Source organism: Protopterus annectens, chromosome 8.part1 (assembly GCF_019279795.1).
Source record: "Protopterus annectens isolate FY-2018-M chromosome 8.part1, PAN1.0, whole genome shotgun sequence".
Lineage (NCBI taxonomy): Eukaryota > Metazoa > Chordata > Ceratodontiformes > Protopteridae > Protopterus > Protopterus annectens.
This window is the reverse complement of record NC_056742.1, coordinates 274,222,886-274,239,368: the sequence shown is the minus strand read 5'-3', so window position 1 is coordinate 274,239,368 and position 16,483 is coordinate 274,222,886. Positions and strand designations below refer to the sequence as shown.

The 16,483-nt window shown below is 38.3% G+C and overlaps 1 protein-coding gene across 3 annotated transcripts in view; it reads right to left on the bottom strand.

Annotated features, from left to right (window-relative positions):
* Positions 1-10,066: 10,066 nt before the first annotated feature.
* Positions 10,067-16,483, bottom strand: part of RHPN2 (rhophilin Rho GTPase binding protein 2) — a 2,376,893-nt gene continuing 2,370,476 nt past the window's right edge. For all 3 annotated transcript variants that reach the window (XM_044081870.1, XM_044081871.1, XM_044081872.1), the window contains exon 15: positions 10,067-13,173. In XM_044081870.1, coding sequence (XP_043937805.1) covers positions 12,928-13,173 — 246 coding nt within the window. In that variant the 3' untranslated portion in view covers positions 10,067-12,927. The remainder of the gene's footprint in view (positions 13,174-16,483) is intronic.

The window sequence follows — 16,483 nt, the reverse complement described above, 5'->3', positions numbered from 1 at the left end:
CTCCTCATGACCTCAAAGGCGCCCCTATCAGGCAGGGAAGGGGGTCCCCACTCCAAAGAGACAAAGACCCCTCCTGGCACCGAGAGGGATGGCTCCGAGGCTGATGTCGGGGCCGAACTCACCTGCGCCAAGGCTCCGAGAGGGAGAACGGGGTCGGATAAGGGTCCGATGCCACTTGCCCCCTCAGAACCGACAAGGGAGTCCCGGCACCCGGATCCCTCCAAGGATGGAACCAAGGAAGAGATCGGAGCCGACGAGGGAGCCGAAAGGAGTGGTATCGGCTCTGACGTTCTGACGGTCCCGACCCCTACAATCTCTGGCTCCGAACTCAAAGGAAGAGTCAGAGGAGGAATCGAAGAGGGAGTGGTGATAGCTACAGCCTGATGAGGAGGGCTATGCAACATTTGGGCCAGTGCCTGCGACTTAAGTAGTCTGCTAACCACCCTCTCGAGGTCATGGTCTGACAGCCTAGAAGACCGAGAGGAATGGGACCTGTGACTCCGCTCTGATAAGCTAGACTTCGGAGCCGAATGGACAGATTCCAGGGAAGGAGACCTGGAATGCTTTCTGGTCGGAGCCGACTGAGGCCTTGAATCATCGGTTCCAGCCGGAACCGATGCAGTGGTAGTAGTAGTGCCGTTCGGCGACGGGTCCGAACATGGAGCTGACAGTTTGGCAGGCTTGGAAGGTTTACCCGATGAAGGCTTAGCCGGGGAACCTTCAGGCTTCAACAAGCCTCTCAAAATAAGTTTGTTTCTGCATTCCTGCAGGACTCTTGGACTGAACGCATGGCAGACAGAACAAGAGTCCTGCAGGTGCAGAGGGCCCAAGCAATATACACAAGAAGTGTGACCGTCTGTCAGAGACATCTTCTGACAGCACGAGTCACACTTCTTGAAGCCCGAGACCTTGGTGTCTTTCGACATCCTGAAACAAGGATGATGGGCAGAAAAAGACAAATCAAGGTGGTCTAGTCACAATCAGCCAAAACACACACACACAAAAAGCTTATAACAGACCAAAAAAAACAAAAAACCCAACACTTTTTAACACAAATTAACTAGGCACACACATACATCTACTACAGAACTGTATAGAAAAAGTTTAGCCAAAGGCCAAACTATTAAGTGAGGGGAAAACTGAAGAAAAAAACTACCTAAGAGGGGATTCTAAACAGGAATCTATAGGGTAGTAACTAGCAATAACTATCGCTAAGATTATAACCCAAAAAGCTGACTAAATTCAAGAAAAAGATTAATACAACCTGGAGCCGGCAAAAAGACACAACTCGTAGCTGAAGCGGCAAACGAGATCTGGGTATATCACGCATAGCATTATGGGACATAGGATAGCCTCCAGCCAGTAAAAACAGCTCTCGAGCTTTAGTGATAGGCCTCGGCTCCGAACCCATCCAGCAATAATGAAGGTGAGATTGACAACTTAACATTATTAAATATAGACAGTCCTAACACTGTCAGCTAATATAACATCATAATGCTGTGTAAATAGTAATGTACCAGATATATTGGTAAAGTTCTCATAAGGACAAAATTATACTTAAATACAATAGCATATGACTGGGTATGTTTAGCTGCCCAGTTAGTAAATATTGTTACAATCAACCAACATATTTTAACAACAGCGGCATACAGCACAGCTCATATGTAAAGTACTGGATCTGAGATATAGCATTGTGTGAACTTACGGCAAGAACAATGTCAATTCATAAGCAAAACATATGAATGAAAAAACATATAATCCAATTTAATAATTGAAAACATATATCTCTTCTTTATATATATTTTCTTCCCAGTCACAACACATATATTATTATTAATGATGGTTCTAACGTGCATTAGCCCAATTATTTCCCACAGACAGATTATAAATGGTCATTGAGGCCCGGGGGAAATAGTGCTCCAAGGTGAATGATCCAATATTTTTCTTTGTGGTTCAAAATTCTATGCCACCCCTGTTGGTTGCTCCTGTCTCTAGTTATTTTGTCAATGATCATGAACATAAATCTGGCATTAGTATGTTTCGAGGTGTGTCTGTACACAGCATTAGTCTTCTTATTTCTGATGTCACTCTTATGTTCACTCATCCTCACTCTGAGTGATCGTAATGTTTGCCCAACATAAAATGCTGAACATTGACACGTTGCTAAATATATAACCCAACTACTACTGCAATTGCCAAAAACTCTTAGATCATAGACTCTACTTGTATTAGCACTAGGAAATTGTTTTAATTTACTTACTTGGTTACAGGATCCATAATGGCCAAATGGAAAAGTGCCCAGAAGTTGGTCACCAGTCATTGTCATCTGTTTATAGACAGCGCCCCCACTTTCTTTGTGTTTGTAGTGTGAAAACAGGCCACCTAACGTTTTGCCTCGTCTATATGAGAACTGACATTTGGGGCCCAGAAGATTTCTTAATTCTTCATTTGCTAATAAAATATTCCAATTGGAATCTAAGATGTTTCTGATTACATTATGATTCCTTCCATATGTAGTGACAAACCTCAATGTAGGCTCTACTCCTGTGGTTTCACGTTTTTTGTACTGTAATAACATGTTCCTGTCCTGATTAGCAGACCAAGTACTAGCTAATATTATACCTGATTTGTTATATCCTCTTTCCAAAAATCTGTTTTGGAGATCCAATTTCGCTTCCTCAAAATCTTTCTGAGATGGACTGATGCATTTAATCCTCAAAAATTGGGATTTGGGTATGTTGCGGATGGTGTGGCGTAGGTGCATACTGGACGCATGGAGCAGGGTATTGTATTGTGGATATTTCCTGTAGGTCTTAGTGCTCAAGGTGTGATCATCATTCCTGTAAACAGTAACATCCAAAAAATCAATGATGTTAAGGTTGTATGTTACTGTAAACTCTATACCCCAAATGTTGTCATTCAAATATTCTACAAACTCCTGCAAGTATGCAGAATCTGCACACCACACCATCCAACAATCATCCAAATATCTACGCCATATATCTATTTCAACCATGTATATGTTGTGAAGTGGGTTGTAAATCATGCATTCTTCAAAGTATGCCATAAATAAGTCTGCATATGTGGGGGCAAAAGATAGCTGTACCTTGAAGTTGCCAATAACACTCCCCTTGAAAGTAGAAAACATTCTTGTTAAGGACATGTTCCGCCATACATATAAGTAATGTGCTGAGTCCTGGTGTAAATAAACTTGACTGTTCTAACCAATATTGAAGTGCCTGTAGGCCTGCCCAATGAGGTATACTGATATATAAAGATTTAACATCCAAGGTGCACATAAGCCAATGTGATTCCAATTGTATAATCTGGAGGAATTGCGTAGTGTCCTGCAGTCTGGCCCTGACCACTGTAATGGTTTTAAATGTGTCAAAAACATTGATAGTGGTTCTGTAAGAGAGCCAATACCTGACACAATGGGTCTCCCAGGGGGTTTGGAAATGGATTTGTGTATTTTTGGAAGCAGATACAAAATTTGTTTTTGGGGGTCCATCACTGATAAATGTTTGACCGTGTACTTAGTAATTATTCCTTCTTCCTCTGCCAAATTCAAAAATGTGTCAATCTCTTTTTTAAAGTTGGGGGTTGGATCAATGGGCATATGCATGTAGCATCTGGTATTTGATAGCTGTTCCAGACCTTCGTTCAAATAGTAACCCATGTTCATAACCACAACCGCCCCTCTTTTGTCTGCTTGTAATATGGCAATATTATGATTACTTCTCAGTTCCTCTAGAGCCATTTTTTCAGATGAAGAAATATTTTAACCCATGACATGAGATTCCATAGATGGAAAATGTAAATCTCTGAGGATTGTTGGAAAATGGGCACGTTTGTTCATTGGGGGTTGAAATTCAGATTTGCGAAATCTGAATTCATTAGATCTTTGAGATGTTTTAGAGGTTTCATCTGTAAAAAATAATTTTAAATTAAGATTATGGCAAAAATTCATGACATCAGACACAATGTTGTATTCACTATAAAAAAAGCCTGGTACAAATCCAAGACCTTTATTTAGTAACCTTCCTTGTTCATTAGTCAGTTTAACATCGGACAAATTCAACACATTTTTGTATTCATTGTCAATTATCTCAGTAATGTTTGTATCAATCCCTCTACAGAATCTTTTCTGCTTCCCATGTTTGTGTTTACGGCCACCCTGCCGCCTTTTTCCACCTCTAAAGGGTGTGCTGAGTTGGACTTTTTTCGCATAGGTGACTCCTGGAGCTGAACACTTTCATTATCTGTGTAGGAGGATTCCTCCCCCGATGTGCTAGCAAAAAATTTATCATTAGTTTTGAGGATGGACCTAGGTCTCTTTCTAGTTCTGCCCCTTGCCGTCCCTTGGCTAATATCCATGAATCTAACAGATCTGTGTGATTCAAATGGACGCCCCTTTTGGTAGTCAGAAATGTCCCTGTTGAATTTTTAAATTTTCCTTTCCCTTGTTTGTTTCTCATAGTTTGCAAGTTCCTTTGACAGCCTGGTCACTGAGCCTTCATATATGGATAATGATTCATATTTTTTGCATTCCTCACAGATTAATTTGACTTCTGACAAATTTGTATCAATCATTCTTTCAAAGTATGAGGCAGGTATTTTGACAAACATCATAGATGCTTCTTGTAATGACGTGTTCCATTCTGTGGTTAGTCTCTCTTCAGATCTACTAACCAGTGGCTGTAGGCGTATTCTCAGACCCCTGGGGCCATATCCCTATTGATATATGCACAAAATAGTCTGAGATGCCAGATGTTGGCTCTGAGGTTTTTTAAACCCTTACTTAAATTATTGAAAGCCACATCATATCCATCTAATGGATTATTGAGACAGTCATTCCAATTATTGCCTGAGATGTTGTCTATCCCAAAGACACCTATGTCATCTCGATCGGCACATAATCCTTGAAGGATTTTTTCCAAATCCATTTTTATTTTTTTTAAAAATAAGAATCCCAAAGTACTTACAATTGGTATATTGGGTCCAGAAAAGTCAGGCTGTCAAAGAAATCTTCCACTTATGAGTCTATTCTACAGAAACAAATAAATAAAGAACAGGGTAATTCACTGATACCAAAGAGCAGATATGCTGTATTGGGGTACAAGTCTGTAAACAACAACGATGCAGAATCAGAAAGGGAGCAGGTCCAAACCAAAAACACATAAATGTAATGCTGGTTCTTATTTGCAATAATATCAGAAAATTATTGAAAAAACAATGTTGCTGTAAGGCAGCATGTCCAAACCAAGGGCACATAGGTATAATGCTGGTTCCTATTTGCAATAATATCAGAAAACAATTTGCTATAACCATCAGAAAAATACATAACTTTATAAACCCTGTCTTAAAGCTGTGTGTAAAAGGATCCAATATCTATCTATTTCAAATTTAGATATAACAAAATGATCATACATTAAGAAATTATAATCTTATACAGTTATAATAATTCTGTATACACACTCTATTCATCATAATAGGATATATCACAATGAGTATGTGAATCACAATAGCAACATATTTGGTTTAAACACAATTATCGATTCATTCTTAATGTTGTCATGTTAACACATCCCTGAATAATAAGGATGACCCATTTAACCTTATGTGATATGGTTGTAAATATCAGCCATATACAAATGTCGATTAAATGAATAGGCCTATAGTGTTACATCTTATCCACAAAACTGAGATAGTTATGAATACATACACTAAATAATATTAATGCTAAATGAGAGCTTTCATTAGTTGTTTATATATATATATATATATATATATATATATATATATATATATATATATATATATATATATATATATATATATATATATATATACATATACACACCTGTTATGTAGTCCGAATAGATTGCTGTTAATTATAATAAGGTTGCACAATAAAAGTGCACACACGAGCCCTGTAGCTTTTCAGTAGGGAAAATATAAGTATATTAGTTATATCCCTAAGTATTGGGCCCAAATAATTGTCCCATTAAGTTTGTATAGTCTATCTGTTCCAAAGTAGATAGTAACCTGTAAGCACATAAATTCAGTATGGTAAAATGCTATAATTATATTGCAAACAAGGTTGTACACCCTAAATACCTTAATTTGACAGACCATAAACATTCAATACTAGATAGACCTAATTTCAATATTCAGTCTACATAAAGTGAAATAATATATACTTCACAATTCCACCTTTAAAGTTTGATTGGTACAATGTAGTCTTCCGGTCACAAAAACCCAAAAAGTACAATAAAATTACAAAAAATGGTTTATTTCTCCAAGTCCGTGTCCCTAAGTCTCTTATCACACTTTCGGAGTTTAGTGTACTGTCACCTATGTGGTAATTCATGGGTACAAGTTTTTTCCCAAAGGGGATAACTATACATTTCTTGGCACTGAACTTGAGCCCATGGCTCTGGCACCAAACATCTGTTTCTGTAGGGCCCTTTTGTAGAATATCCACATCGTTTGAGGATTCAGTAATGGCTCCCAGTTTGCAGTCATCTGCGAACTTTGTTAGCCATAGTCCCTTAGTGTTGGCCTGTACTTCACAGAAGTAGATGCCAAACAATAGTGGTCCCAGGACTGAACCCTGAGGTACTCCACTTGGCACTTGTCTGGAGCTGGATTTGGAGTCGGCTACTTTTACAGTGTGGGTTCTATCAGTAAGCCAGTTGGCAACTGATCGAGTGATGTGGGGATTAATGCCCAGCATAGTAAGTTTATCTATGATTCCAGAGTAGGGGATGATGTTGAAGGCCTTGGCAAGGTCCAGATAGGCTGTGTGGACTGCCTTACCCTCATCCACAGCTCTTGAGACTGATTTAAAGACGTCAGTCAGGTTCAGGAGACAAGATCAGCCCTTCATGAACCCAAACTGGGTGGGGTCCAGTGTTTGAAGGTTGCCAATGTCTTTGTTTATAAGTTCCATGATAATACATTCCACGGCCTTGCAGATCAGGCTCATCAGAATGATGAGGCAGTAGTTCCCATGATCCAATCCCCCCTTGTGGAGTGGGATAACTGTAGCTGTGCGCCACTCAGTGGGCATGAAGCCTGAGGTGAGGCTATGATTAAACGTGACACTTATGTGAGGTGCCAGTTCATTTTGTAGTTCATGTAGTACACAGCCTGGGATGTCGCTTGGTCCCATAGATGCTGTATTCTTAGCTTTGGAGAGTGCAGTTTTTACCTGTGTAGCCGTTATTACCAGAATTTGGCAATCTTTCGGTATTGAGATGGGCCCTTTAGGGGGTGAGATGGGGGTGAAGTTGGCACTGAATACATCTGCCAGGATATTGGCAATATCCTTGGGATCAGTATATTTAATGCCATTTTGTTGTAGCTCAGAGCAGATCTGAGCATTGCCGTTTAGATTCTAGACTGTTGTCCTTATAAGGCCTGTGTTCCATACAAGTGAAGAAAGTAGGTTTTGCAGGGTAATTCCTTTGGTATCTCGGCACAGAAACAATAAAAAATCTGTCTACAATCCTCCTTAATTTTGTCTTGTCCTGGAACTGTTTGAAAAGATTGGCAGCATCTGGACCAAATAAAAACTCTTGTTTCAAGAAGAGTCTATAAGTTTTGCCTTAATATCTTCTGGAAGAGACTTGAGCATAACCATGCATACCTCCTGATCATAGAACATATAGCAGATGCCCTGGAGGAAGCTTTCACTACAACACAGCTGCATTTAATGCAGTGCTTAGCTACTTAGAAGCCTTAACCACCACAGTTAAAGCCTGTTGTTTACTGGTAGGGTCCTTAGTGCAGGACAAAGTTTTACTTAAATTACTGACAATAGACGATAAGCATTTAGTCATTTTAATCTGATAATTCAGAGCAATAAAGGCCAGAGTGGAGGATGCATAAACCTTTTCTCCCAGTTTATTTGCTGCCTTGCTGTCTTTATCCAAAGAAAAAACATTGGCAGCAGGCTGTCTGTTGGCATGGAAAATACAGAGAGGTCTGCCACAGGGTGTTTGTATAAGGGAACTTTCATCATCTGAGGCCAGCTGACTTGGCAAACTGGTTTGGGAAGAATAAGCTAAAGCATGCTCATCTGAGTCTGATGCATCCTATTCATCTTCTGAAGTGTCTATTTGTCTCTTTTGTAGAGTGGAAAGAAAAACAATAGTAGTAGTAGCAGGCTCTGCAAAGGATTGTGGCCTGAGTGCCACTATGGTCTTAAAAGGGCTCCATGAAAAACCCATTCTCTCCTTTTCTTTGAACACCTGGTGGATGAGGGTAGGGTGGGAGAAAATGTTTTCAGTTTTTTTCTTTTTCCAAGGTGTGACACCTGCTTTGACTAAATGTCGAGGCTCTAACTCCTGATGAAGCTTGAGTGATGGGAATTTCCTCTGTATCTAGGATATGCAGTATGCCTTTAGTTCCTTTGGAAATTATTAAGCAGTGTTCCCCCTTCTCACATTATCAGCAGGTTTACTCGTTTTGAATGTGTGAACCTCAAGACATCATACCGACTCTGAGTAGGGTCGCAGTAGCTGAAGTCTGAGCCGATGTTCTGCTGGTATGTCTGAGTCCTGCTGGGCAGTCATGATATTAGACCTAGGCCTCGTAAACTTTTTTCTTTTCAATGGATAGGATTTTAACAGTTGAAGGATCCACTATTTTTGCTTTGGTGAGGTGTTTAAGGTGCTGAGTTTCCAAGTAGAAATTAAGTAGAGAAAGTTGAGTTCTTAGGGTCTTTGGTATAAAGGACTAACAGAACGTGCAATTTTTTTAGTCATGCTCTGTACCTAAACAGAAAAGGCACTGGGAGTGGAGATCCTTGTAAGGAATCTGCCTACTGCAATCGCACTTTCCCCTCCTAGCTGATTTCTGACATCTAGCTTAATTGGCAATATAACCCAACAGTTTGGAATACTGCAGCAGTGAAGTAAGGAAGGATATCAGTGGGTGGACATTCAGTTCCTTTGATTTCACGGCAAGGAAACTTTTAACTATACTTACTCTTTTCATGATGACATATTTTATTGATTTCCAGGTCTATGCCATTTACATTTTTTTTAACTGTTACTCTCCATGCAGCAGATGTGCTGCTTCATGAAAATGTAGCTTAACATGACTTCTTTACTTCATTTTGTTTTACAGTTAACTAGATTTCAGTTATTTGGGCCCATATTTTTTAATCGATGTGACTGGATTTTATTTTAGCTGCTTGCGTCTATGTATTCTCAAGCCAAAAAACTGTCACGTTTTATCCACTGTGTTAACCTAGTAAACTAAATAAATGCAGACTTAGTTGTGTCCATATCCTGCTTACTTAGCTTTTGATATATATTGTTACAACTATCATTGATCAAGTTAACAAGAATATGGAAGCATTATAAAACTACATTGTGTCTAGTAAACCACAGTCGTCCTCACCTCTCTACAGATTATTACTTTGGCCACTATTAAATGATCTTCTCTGGTTACCATATAAAGAAATACTGTGTGCAGTGTTCCATACATTCTGTAATTCTGTGTCCAGATCATTTCAGTAAATGCACATAAAGTACATTGGGGCTGTCATAGCACAAGAAAATTTCAGTATATGTACATTATGTACATCTGGGATGACTTAGCAAAAGAGAATATGCTTTCACATTACTTCCAGGTATAAGGAAGAATCGGGGGGGGGGGGTAACTACTCAATATTTTAAGAAATCCAAGGATAACTTTCTCATGGAATGTATGGACTTAATTAAAGTCAGCAACTCTATAACAGTGACTAACATTCCAATCTAAAACTACAAACACAAAATTCTCTCTAAAAGGGGAGCACTGATTGGAACATTTTCTATAAGAACTAATCTGCTAAGTGAAACCAAGACTGTCAGTAAAACTCAACCTAGCTGTAAATATGGGAGGCTACAAGAATTAAAACTCTTGACTCTTGAAATGCTAAATCACATGACACACTCTTGCCCCAGGATCTATACTGCCTGTAGGATACAACTAACTACATACATAGTCATTTACACAGGATATTACTTTACACATCTTCACTTTAAACATGGAAACATTAGTGGATTCATTTTAAATTTCAAGAAATTTATTTCAGTACTTTTAAGTACATCACCAGTAATTTAACTCTGAAAACCTCTGGGAGTGCAGTTTCAAAAAATGGTTGAGGTTGCATTAAAAGACTGATTTTACTATCTGATAAATGAGTTTCATGTTCTTAAATATAACAGTACTACTTTGCCTTGTTTAAAAACCTTAGTTTGAAGTACACTAACGGTGTAGCAATGGACTGCCACACTGAGTGGAAGCTTGGTGAAATGCTGCTGCACACTATATGACTTTTAGATTGACAGTAAACATGAGTAGGTACACATCTTATTATGGACAAAACAGCTACTTTCCTTCACTTTGTCAGCTAACCACAGAACAGCAGTGCCAGTGAAGACCATCACTCTTTCAAGTGCAAAGGAAAACACTGACTCTTTGGGTGGTGCACAATGAAGTCAGCAACGAGATCTTCAGCTAAGTAGACCAAGTTCAGCTACAGTATCAGGTATAGTCAGCATTCTGTTTTCAGTAAACAAAAGTTTGTAACTATTACTTTTACACAAATATTAATTTGTTAGATTATTTTATTAACCTATATTGAAGGTGGTGAGGAAGCTGGAGTCTGTCCCAGCAACCAAAAAAGTAAATCAGAGAACTGGTCTGGGATGCATACATACACATCTATTACAGCACTGCCAGTTCACCTGTCAGCATGTCTTCAGGATGTGGGAAGAAACTTAGAAACCTAGGAAAAACTCAAAACTCAAATGGACACAAGGAGGACATCCAGACTCTGATGAAGGCACCCAGCTGGGAACAAAACCAAAGAAATAACAAGGCAGCACTGTGCTATTCATATTCTAATGCTCACAAGCTGAGCAAACTGCATCCATCTATATACTGTCAATTATAAACAATTAGGTAAAGAAAAAGAATGTGTCTGCTCAACACACATTTTGCTGCTGCCTAAAGTCTGCAAGCTTGTAGCAGAAGTAAAATTTAAATATGGACATATAGAAAGGGAAAACAGAAATTAAAAACATTACCAAAGGGTAACTAGTAGCTATTTCAACAATCAAAGAATCCAATCTTTTTTCTCATATGAGAAACAAAATAATGATCACCAGTTAAGGAAGCGTAATTCACAGTTTACTTACAGATATACTGGCACATCATAAATGTGAGTGATAAAATAAAATCCAATTATTTCTGTAGAACATGAATATAAGGTCACAAAAGATGATTTGATTTAAACTTAACTGTTAAATATAGAAATACATTACTTACAGATATCAAGTGTGTTATAAACAATACCTCAAATCACACCCATGTAATTTAATGTTACACTGTATATAATTTTTAAAAATCCGTATTTACAAATTTCTAGATATATTGATTTCTTATTGTATTATTAACACCAGTGTAAATTCTTTTGAGTATCAAATAATACATAATCTACTCTGTAGATAATATAACCTAACACGAACAAGTTAGTGTTAGCAAATTAGTTTCCAGGTATCATAAAATGGAGCAGTAGCACGTTCTAATTACTTAACATTTTACATAACTGAAATGAATGGCAGTCTAAACTACCTTACATGTCAGATGGTCCTTCTGCACTCTTGGCATGTATTCACAAACTCATTTGGTTACATGTTAAACATCAGGGAGTACGATTCTTGAAGATAATTGGCAAGAAAAAAAAATTCATCTCGATGAGGCATGTCCCACAGTATACTTCTAAAAATGTATGTTAGTTCCCATAGGAAGGAATGGTGCCCTCAACGCCTTCCTCAATTAAAAAAATGCCAGCATTATGATCCTTTCCTCTTCTGTCTAAACTTCAGAATTCTTCTGTTAAATGATGTTTCTGTAGCAATAAACAACTACAATAAATTCATATAATTGAAATTTCTGTCTCAAAGTAATTTTCACATTTTCATCATGGGCTTTGGTACTTAGTGCTGTCATGCAATTCACAAATATTACTTGCTAGGAAAACCTAGAAATTCAGGAATGAAGCAACACAAATTCCAAATCTGTAACCACGAGAACAACTACTGACAAGCAAGGAAGAGCTACGTAAGAATACTATATTATATCAATTTCCACAGTCCTTTCACATGGACAGATCTGAGTATCCAATGCCCCTACTTCCTATAAGGACTAACACACACATTTTAAGCACTGCAGTGTATGTAGGCTCAGATGAAAGAGCTGAATATTTTCTTTAACAAAAAAAAAAAAATAAAAAATATGCAAGAAGTGCACAACTTAAACAGTGTAACAAGTACTTAACAAATGTTCTGGAACACTTTAGTCTACATTTTTGAATCCTTTCTTCCCTTCTGAAACAGTAGTGGTTACATGTTTATTTGGAATAAGTGGTAGAAATAAATGTTTTACAAAATGGCACTTGCATAAAATAGCAATGTCTGTGTTAAGTTTTAATTGAACACAATAAAACAATGGCCTTTGGTTCATTATCTGCACTTACTCTAAAAGTACTCTGATACATGTATAATAAATGTAACACTAAGATTGAAGAAACATGGCAATTCTATACTGAGGAGATGTGATCTGACTATATCCATGGGGGTCTACCCAAATAAATTATTATTTAGCCTGATTTTCTGTGGTAACTCTTGTCTCAGTAGGAGAACCTTTGGTAGCAAGGTTTGTACTGAACAACACAAGCTAGTGGACTGACTTGGGTATTCATATGAATGTACTTCCTCTTGTGGTATACTGTATTACAAATTATGGTCTTGGAAATACAATGTTAAACCCTCTAAAAGATACACAGTAGATGTTCAATTACTTCATCAGCCCAGGTCTGAAAATGTTTTTCCAATGTGAGTTTTTTTCTGTTAGTAAAGTCTTTCAAAGCACAGAGCTGTCATTGCTAAAGGCAGCTGAAAGTCTTGTTTCTGCATGCGAACTTGATGCTATGGCAGATGGAATGCTGATTGTGCTTGTAGCCTTTTGCCTCTTCTTGACTCCCCAACTGAGAAATGACAGTTTCTTGGAGACTGTCTTTGCTTTTCCATCGCTGTCATCATTAACATCCAAACAAATCATGGAGTAGGTTTTCTGCATTGCTCCGGAGTAGGTGGCACTTTTGCTGGTCTATTTTCAAACACAAAAAACATGTTTACATTAGAATTCACACCTCACTAAGGAATTTAATACTATCTTATTAATCTGCATCTGCATATTTGTTTCTGTCACAAAATAAATTATTCAGTTGCTACTTTCATTCAAATTTTTATTAAGTCAACATTTATAATAAAGCCATTAAAGATGACAAAATGTATTCAACTCAAGGTCACATACTGAAAACTTAATGGCATCCAATATATTCAGTAGTACAACAAAGTCAATAAAAGTGCATAAGCAATCCCGGACATTTTGAGAGTGGCTTTAGAAAGGTTCTAGATTCAATATGTATATCTAGCTATAACAGAGTGCAATACAACAATGAGAAAAAAAGACACAAACTACTCAAACAAGCAACATAGCATGAAACCAAGGAGATCACTTCATTGTTATATTCTCCTTTAACTTTAGATCTTCAGTTTTAATCTCAAAATTATAGAATTCCTGCACAAGTTCCTTGATTTCACTAACTTTAGGTGAGCCCTTTTCCTGAGTCCTGTTACAGACCTTTATCCAAACATTAATAGAACCCTTCTGATTTATCTCCACAACAAGGCAGCTTGAGCTGAACTGTCTAAAAAATAGGTTTGGGCACCAAACCTTTAACAGCTTTTACACCAAATAAGAGAAGGATACTGAACCCTGACAGGACATAGCTAAGAGTAAGTATATACATTTACACACACACACACACACACACACACACACACACACACACACACACACATATATATATATATATAGAGAGAGAGAGAGAAAGAGAAAAGGAAAGCTTGATATAAACATATGCACACACAAACAAACAAAGCTTGGCAAAATAACATGCTCAAAAAGTTAAGGGGATTGGAGGGAGGGAGCAGCTACTGCAGCAGTGATCATTTGAACATCTACTGTTGTCATAAGTTTACTTGCACAACTGTACTATGTCTATCACATTGATCCCTGCTGCAACAGCCTTAGCTATATGTGTAGAGTACCCTAGCTTACATCTGGAAGGGGAAGGGGCTTGGAGCCTCTGGAGAATGGTCCTAGCAAAGCCGGATCTACACTTAAAGAGAAGGAAAGTACAGTTGTGTAAGTAAACTTACCATAACAGTAGATATTTTAATGACCACTGCTGCAGTAACCTTAGCTATACAAATTATATCCTGTTAAAGACATAACAGATGGCCAGCTTCCAAAACTTAAGAGCAGTTTCTGCTTGCCTAAATTGTTAAGCAGTTTAAGCTGAGCTGACTAAAAGACAAGTATGAGTGCAAAGTTCAGAGCCTTCCTACAAACATAAGAGGGAGGCTGAGCCCTGAAAGGACAAAGCCAGGAACAAAAATAAATGCCACACCCTGTCATAAAAAGCACACCAAAAATAAGGGGGGTGGAGGGAAGGAAGCATGTACTGCAGCAGTGATCAAACATCTACTGTTATGGTAAATTTACTTACACAACAGTACTATGTTTGTCATACTGATCACTGCTGCAACAGCCTTTGCTGTATGAGTAGATTACCCTAGCTAACGACATTTGAGAGGTAGAAATAGACTAGACCAGGTACTCCTGAAAAATGGGCCTAACAAAGCTGGATCTGGACAGAGGAAGAATCAAGCTTATATGTACAGAGACAAATTCACAGCTTTTAGAATACTTCTAGAATCCAACCCTTTCCAAAAAGCCATAGATAAATCCAAGGCCCCTATGGCAGGTTACCTAACAGGGATTTGAAATCTCCTTGAACAATTCCCTCTGAAAACGAGTTTAGTGTGCAAGGTAGTTCAGCCCCTCTGAGTGCAAAGGTTGCTGAAGAGTATGCCTGTTTTCCTAATCTGTCCAACCCCCCTGACTCCCTGTTAGGAGGATAAACAGAAGAACTCTCCTCAGGCAGTTCTTTCTTCATGACTGCTGCCACTACTACTACAGCATCTACTGGGGGTCCTTTCATCCAGTGTTTTCTATCTTTCAAGGATACCAAAATCTTTTTTTTGGGGGGGGGTTGATTTCTTTGACATCTGGGTCCTTCCAAGCCCTTTGTGCCCTAAGATCTATACAACAACAAGAACAGCTTCACCAAGCATGGATCATGTTCTTGATCAAGAGTAATGAATTTGAAAAACAGGTTATGTTATAAAGAACAGAAGAAAGTCATAAATATAAATTAACTAAAAGAGGTAAATTTTCTTGTTTTAACTGTACTTTCTGTAAGTTTATAAAAAGGGAACAATGAATAACTTCCAACACCCAGTGAGTAGAAAGCAATAACTAAATCGATAGCCAGTGCAGGCTTTCCTTGGCCGGCATAATACAGCTGGCATTAGAAAGTACCAATCAGCAGTCAAGCTTTGGAACTGTGAATAAGCTGCAGATGGTCTAGTGCTAACTTAACTCATTCCCTCCAGTGGAGCACTAGGCATGTGTACTGTAATTTTCAGTGGTTGCACCCTGAGTTTTTTTGACAAAATCAAGTTATGTCCTCACACTTCAAACAAATATGAATATATCTTAAGCCATAATAATTACTAAAGAAGTGTAAAAGGCAAGCTGCTCAGCACATACAAATCTTTACAGTGGTAGTGTTCTAGTTTTAAACTGGATTTTACAACTCTCAATAAACCCCAAAATGTTAATTTTACCATAGAAATCACTCAAGCTACATAATTACTATCCCCTCTATTGGCCAGCTTCGCAGAACTTTGGATGCTCTCCATGCTTTCCAACTGCCAGTAGCTTTCAAAATACTCTGTATCAAAGTCAGCTGGTGTGTCACAACACTTCACAGCATTTCCTGCACAGGAAGGCAAGAGCCCTGAATACTTGTGCTAGAAAACAAAGTAAATCATAATATACAAAAGGTGAAAACATCCCCACACTGGCAATAACAAAAAGAACACAAAAGCAAAAATAGGGGACTGGTGGGGTGGATGGCTACTGCAACGTTGGTCCATTGAAAAATCTACTATTATGGCAAGCTTACTTACACAACTACACTATGATCGATATATAGATCACCACTGCAGCAGCCTAAGCTATCTGGGTAGACTACCATAGCTATGTCAGGATAGTAAGAAAGGAAGGAAGTCAAAAACTAGGACTCCAGGAGCCCCTGGAGAATGGTCTTAACAAAGCCTATTCTGGACCTGGAAAAGAAATCCAGTGTGTAGTGCTTTATAAGTGTGTGTATACAGGGCTATGTTGTTGCCTCTAGTCTACCCATTTCCAGAAAGCCAGGGGAAAACCCAATGTCTTTGTTGAATGAGCTGTAACAACACCTGGGAGTAGCTTATAGTGATGA